The 6,767-nt window shown below is 51.3% G+C and overlaps 1 protein-coding gene across 1 annotated transcript; it reads right to left on the minus strand.

The window, feature by feature from the left end:
• Positions 1-1,137: 1,137 nt before the first annotated feature.
• LOC119367914 (snakin-2-like) lies at positions 1,138-2,002 on the minus strand. Its single transcript, XM_037633290.1, has 3 exons — positions 1,828-2,002; positions 1,663-1,735; positions 1,138-1,576 (listed from the first exon to the last, which is right to left on the minus strand). Exons 1-3 carry the CDS (start codon positions 1,891-1,893, stop codon positions 1,392-1,394), a joined length of 324 nt encoding a protein of 107 aa, XP_037489187.1. The 5' UTR covers positions 1,894-2,002; the 3' UTR covers positions 1,138-1,391.
• Positions 2,003-6,767: the final 4,765 nt, after the last annotated feature.

Below are 6,767 nucleotides of genomic sequence, written 5' to 3' on the forward strand. Positions count from 1 at the left end.
TGGTCACCCACATGGCTGAATGGAGAGCTGTCCATGACGACAACAAGCCCTCGAGAGAGCAACAGATCAAGCAAAAGTGGAAGCCTCCAGAGGAGGGGTGGCTTAAACTCAACTCAGATGGGGCTGTCTCTAGGTCAGGGAGCAAGGGGGGAGCTGGTGCTGTGATAAGGGATGAGCATGGGGCCTTTCGTGCCGGGCTATGCCATCTGCTCCGAGGCATGATCGACCCAGAAGTGCTAGAGATTCTTGCATGCAAGAGAGGCCTTGTATTGGTGCAGGAAATACAAGCAGAAAAGATACATGTGGAGCTGGATTCGCAAAGAGTAGTTAAGATGCTCAATAGCCAGCACAAAGAGATGTCAACCGCTGGCCCGTTGATTCAAGAGCTGAAGACGTTGCTTTCTTCGTTTGTTAGCTCCAAAGTCACTTGGTTCGTCGTATTGCAAATGTTGCCGCTCACAAATTAGCAAAAATAGAGGTAGGAGATGAATTTTGCAATGTTTGGTTGGGGGTCACCCCAGATTGTGTGCTCGATGTAATTCGGATGACATTCCGAATACGTTTGATTAAATAAATGCGGCAAATTTTCTCCTCAAAAAAAGAAATTGGCTCCGGGCCCTAGGGGACACAGCTCGGTGGAGGTTGGTGGTGTTATTGTCACGTACGGTACTGTACACCCGTGCGTGCTATAAAAATGCTAGACATACAAAGATTTGTAAAAGCCTGTAAACTATTTCCATCTAACAACCAATCACAAACCTCTCCTCCCCTGATTTTCAGGGGGTAGGCCGTCCCGCTCACCTGTTAGCCAATGAAAACTAACCCACCCTGTAAAAGCCTGTAAACTGTTTGTACGTGTAGCATTGCCGTGCGTGCTATGATCACATACCTTATCTTCTCTATGCCAGTACATGTCTGTTAGCTCGAGATAATACCGATGCACGCTTGCATGCACAACCAAGAAATGAAGCATATATGCGAGCCTTGCAACACGACAACGCATGCGACAGACGGAGTAAAGAGTGAGCAGATGGTTCATGCCATGGACTGCGATGGATAAGAACTCTTTTTTTCTTTGAACGAGGGACGAGGGAGGCGCACGAAGCGCCAACTTTCATCTCAAACAAAGCTGACGTATACGGCTAGCAAGAGAACCATGCATTCATCACATAAACCTCCGGATGGGCTTTATTACACGAGAAATACGCCCACCTACGGAACGATACATACTTTTTATACAAGAACACTGCAGCTAGCTAGTGCTAGTCAACACGGTTCCTTCCACACCAAGACGAAATCACCAAGGCCTCCGGTAACGCTAACGACAACCATGAGCAAAGCTCAGCTACTCTACTAAGATATTTAGGCCGGCCTGGCCGAAGATACGGCAGTCAGGGGCACTTGGTCTTGTTGCCGTGCGTGGTCCAGTCGGTGTAGCACTTGCCGCAGGTCTCCTTGTTGCCGGCCGTGCCCGCCGGCACGCAGCGGCACACGCTGCAGCACTTGAGGCACGCCCGGCTGCACAGGTTCGGCCGCGAGTTGGCGCTGCACCGCAGGTTGCACGCCCACCTGCAGTCTGCATACATCACATCACACGCCATGGAATGAATGAGCGCATTTTCTCTCATCTAAAATACTCCGATCATAGGCCAGACTTGATACCTTTAGAGGGGTCTACGATGTTGTGGGGAGGAGGCCCGAGCGGAGCGGCAGCCGGAGCAGGAGAGTCGGCAGCCTATCGGCCACCCAGAGGACAAAATCAGCCATGTGAGTTGGAGGATCATCACACTATCATGTACTGTATGCGTTGTTGCATTGAGTACTTACCTTGATGGTGCTGAGCAGGAGGAGAGACGCCACCACCGCGGCCACCGCAAGCTTGCCGAGCGCCATGGCTCCTTCCTCTCGAGTCTGAAGAGCTTCCTTGAGCTGTGTGGTGTCTTTGGCTAGGGTGGCGATGCAATGCCGGGGTCAGTCAGTGTGATGGTTAAATAGAGCGGGGCCAACGGTTTAAACACTTTACAGGCTTGCGCTGTGGAAGTGGAAGTGATGGGTGGTGGCCAGGTTGGCTCCTGGCAAGGGCGTAAATGGTCTGCACTTTCCCAATGGCCTTTGACATGTACCACCACCGTCGCCTGGCTGAGTGGAGTAAATGGGCTTAATTCGCCCTGCTCATGGGGCGCCACCTGCCCTGCCCTAGATTACAGATAAACACACGGGCGACCCCGATTGCGTTCCGTATGGCACACCTAGGATTCTCTCCACGATTGTGTGGAAATTGGTCCTCCTGTCAAGCAAGCATGCTGTCGTTGAGGCCTGGGCCGCGCGGTGCATCGTTTGATGAACGGTGAGCGAGACAAGGGAATAGGACGGGGGAGCAGAGCAGAGTGGCGGGCGTACGAGCGTTGAGCTGCATTCCACCGAGGGGTCGGAGAGTTCGAGAACGAGAGGGGCGGGGACAGGGCGTGCGTGCTCTGGGCACCGCCGCGGTGTGGGGACGAGCGGGCTACACTACAACCCGTGTAGGAGGAGACCTCACTCTGCCTCTAGGATTTGTCTAATCAAATTCTCGTAATATCTTTTAGGCATCTCCAACACTGATCCTCAAACATCTCGTAACCGTTCAAATCATGAAAATCATCCAACATGGATCAGTCACGTTTTCTTCCGTAAATCGGTGACAAACGTTGGGAGGTTTACGAAAGTCCAGACCGATCCTACACCCGCTTCTGACAGTCTTGGTCCATCAAAAACACGTCACCCGCTCCCTCCCACGCTCTACTTCCGTTGCACGCGCTGCTTACCGCGCCGCATTCATGCCGGCCCAGAGCACACAGAGGCCGGCATTGATGCCGCGAGTGATCGGATGGAGGGAAGACGGCGCTGCCCGACGCGACCTCTCGACAGCCGCCGCTTCAATGCAGACGCATGTTCCCGAGGAACCAACTCTAGCCGCTGCGCCGCATTGAACCGGCTGACCGGCCATTCGCATGGCCTGGCCGCCGCTATTTAAGCCGCACTCCGGCATCGTCCACATCGCATCGTCCTCCTCCTCCCCTCCCCGGGCGTCGGTGCCGGCAGGCAGTTCCAGGGCAGGATCTGGCAGATCGTGGCGACGCCGCCCTCAAACTCCGGGCCCGTCATCCTCATTAGCTGGCGGCGACTCATCGCGGGTGAAGATCGTCGTCCAGGGCCGTCCCATAGATATACGGGGCCTAGGGGCAAGACAAGAACAAGGGGCCCTTTTTGAAACACAAAAGCTCAAATTAAATATCCATTGCATAGCATAGATTGATTATCTTTGGACTCTTAAGACTGGCAGTACAACTATTTATCAATCAAGAGAACTGTATCATGACAGTAATGAAATAATAACGCTCCACAAAAGATTGATTTTTTAATTGTCAATGGAGACGGTCTTTTTTCTACACAACAAATGACCTTGTCGAAACTAGTTGCTACTTAAAACATTTGTGTTACCATGAGATATAAAATTAATGCATCAACTTACATTTGTTTCTGGATCATCCCCAATTTCCATGTTATTCACATAAAAATTCTTCGCCGAAATAATAACTCACCTCTTCCAAACTATCCTGCATAAGGCATGGCAAAGCAAACTGACTATTTCATGTTTATACTATGATGATCGAAACATGCGGAGTCCCTCAAAGAATTACTAGTTTTTGAAGAACTTAGCAATTGATCCCTTTTGGGATTTCACTACCAGACAAATAATTTCTTGAAGACATTTCACTAAATAAGCTGCATAAAAATGGTTAATACAAGGATCAACAACACCTGGAAACGAAATGATGGATGTAGATGGCTTGATCCGTATGCTGCAGTAATCAGCACGAACAAAAATACAACGCCATGAGGTGAATAAAATTTCTCCCTTCTCTAGTCTCCTGCCTGAGCACTCTCCCACGTTTGGATCCAATGAAGAGCACAAGAAAACCCATGTAGATTTGGTGGATGTGCGATGTGGAATCCTTCGCAGAGCTATTTATCAATAAATCTCTGAATTAAGGAACAGAACAACGGGAAAGAGAACATCTACCCTATCGGCCTCTCTCCAAAGTCTAGGGAACGAGCAGAGCGTTGAGAAAGAAGAAGAGCTTATTGGGGAATTCATGACATTAATGGCCGGCCATGGCATTGGAATCGGAGAGGCACGGTAGGGGCGACTGGCGGCGCTGAGCCTGCGACTGGGGAAGCAAAGGAGTTGCGGGTCAAGTGCAGACAGACTGCGATCGATTCCTTGAGCCTCCACTTTTTTCATGTATTTTTTGGGCTGCCTGCAAGAATACTACCTGGCCTGGGGCCCCTGCCTGCTCGGGGCCCAGGGCGGGCGCCCCGTTTGCCCGGCCTATGGGCCGGGCCTGTCGTCGTCTCCTCCACCGACGAGGTGGACCAGTAGCCGCCGCAGGCCATGCCGACGGTGTCGGGCCAGGTCTACATCGGCACCGACGTGGAGTCCACGCCAACGGCCTGGCTTCGCCACCGGGGGCGCTCCTCCCCGTGAAGCGGGAGCTGACATCCCCTCCACGTCCTCAACGGCCGCGCAGTCGCAGCGTTCAAATTGGACGCTGCGAGAAGGAAGAGCGGTTCTCGCTGCCGTCCTAGCGTGTCATGGAGGAGCGGCTCTCGCTACCGACATGACGTGTCATGAAGGAGGAACGCCGCTCGCCGCCGCCATTTTCCAAGGCGCGCGGTCGCATTTTGCACTGCCTCCACGGCGGCGACTCCTCGTCCTCATCCCGGAGCGCCATGACGCGCAGGAGTACGCCGTCCGGGAGCAGCGCCGGCGGGATAGCCGCAACACCGTGCGTCGATCCAAGTTCGCGGACTCGGACGTCCCACCGCCACACATCGCGATGGACCCGGACCTAGCGTACGCCTGGGCCCTAGACCGCTCCGTGAGGACGTCGGAGATGGCCAACGACAATTGCAGCTCCACCAACTACGGTTGCAGCTTCTGCCACTGTCGGTTGCAGCACTCCCACTCACTGCTCATAGCTTCCCTTGTCGTTGTGCCCATGGTACGAGGCAGCCATGGCCGGTCATGGCACCGCATGTCACTTGTGGTGCGGCCACGGTCACTACAGAGCAGGGGGTGGAAGCGGGTGAGCTCGTGCACGGAGGAGAGGCTATGCAGGGTGGGTGAAGGCAGCTATAGGGAAGTGGTGAGGTGAGCTCACGAGTGGAAACAAGATGAAGCAAGATGCAGGGGGATAGAGAATATGGAAGGAGAGAGGATCCAAGAAAATAGAGAGGCTCGCATCTTTCGCCAAGGAATAAGGGAGAGGAGGAGAGGGCGGTGCGTGGGCCCAACGTGAGATGCGTGTGTGTGTGTGTTGTGTGTGTGTGTGTGAGAGAGAGAGAGAGACGCGGGGCGTATGATGCAGCTTTTGGCCGGTCGCATGGAGAGAATTGTTTCCCTTTGTCTAGGTTCATTTTTTTTTTACCAAAAAATGGCTTCTACTTGAGCGGAGCCATGGATCTCAACCGTCCTCTTCGAATCCAACAGCTTGAGACCAAACAAAGGCAAGGAACTGTTCAACGCAGTGTTTAAGCAAGGCATGAACCTTTGGAGATCATGTGAGAGTAGGTCTAGAAAAGTCCCCACCATCATCAAGGAAGTGGCAGAATAATATCACCCAAGAACAATAAAAGCACAACAGGCAGTCTAAACACTAAACTCAAGTGTCACATAAGAAAAGTAAATCAGTAAAGGGAAAAACAACGAAGCATAACCGCTGATACCTCGGCCCATCTCCAAGATCACAACAACCGAGGAAAGGAGCATGCACTTGGCTTCACTTTGAGACTACCCATAGTGGGCAAAATTGACAATTTTGACCTGTGGACGAAATCAATTCACAAAATAAACTACCCCTAAAATTATTTTATGTGGCTGACCTTTTTGAGTGGCGCCCGACACGCAGACGCCACACCCTACGGTGCAACGCCTAGCTCTAGGGCGTTGCACCTCTGTTCACCGTGGCATCCCTTGGGCCCGAACCCAGCAGTGCAGCTCCTCTGAACTAGGCGCCCCACATGTAATGTGCAGCGCCTAGCCCTTAGGCGCTGCACATTGACTTAGATGCAGCCGTCGCGCGCTAGCCCTCCCCCACCCACCCCATTCTTCATTAGTTACAGAAGCATCGTTGCGGCGGCTAGCTCCTCTCCCCCTCTCAATACCCTCTCCCAAATCCTTCAGATTTGACGATTTGGTTCGTGGATTTCTTCACCAATTCATCCTAGAAGGTAGTCTCCTCCGATCCCCTTCTTTCTATCCATAGAATGTATGCTATTTTGAAGATTTGGGGAACCTTTGTTTGATTTGATTAGATTAGAATCTTGCATGTATTAGATAACTAATCTTGCAACCCTAGTTTTGTTTTTTTATTGAAAAGATATGGTTTCGATACATAGGTTGACATGTTTCTATGGAAAAGATATTTGTATGAAGCAATGTTCAAGAAATTGTTAACTGGTAGCTGCTCGGTCAGTTTAGGAGTAGCGATTAATCGACGAATTGGCCTATTAACTGGATTAATCGATCGACCATTAAACGGTAGATTGAATAGAAACTTGCCAACATATATCTAGATTTTTTTATGTATTATACCATACTCTCATGCTCCCAGCTATGTAGTATGCCAAAACATGCTGACGTACACATATGAAAAGCATATATAGCAAGTAATTTTATTAATCCTAGCTATTAAGGAGCGGGATAGGTCTGGAAGGGATTACGT

This window comes from Triticum dicoccoides, chromosome 2B (assembly GCF_002162155.2).
Source record: "Triticum dicoccoides isolate Atlit2015 ecotype Zavitan chromosome 2B, WEW_v2.0, whole genome shotgun sequence".
Lineage (NCBI taxonomy): Eukaryota > Viridiplantae > Streptophyta > Magnoliopsida > Poales > Poaceae > Triticum > Triticum dicoccoides.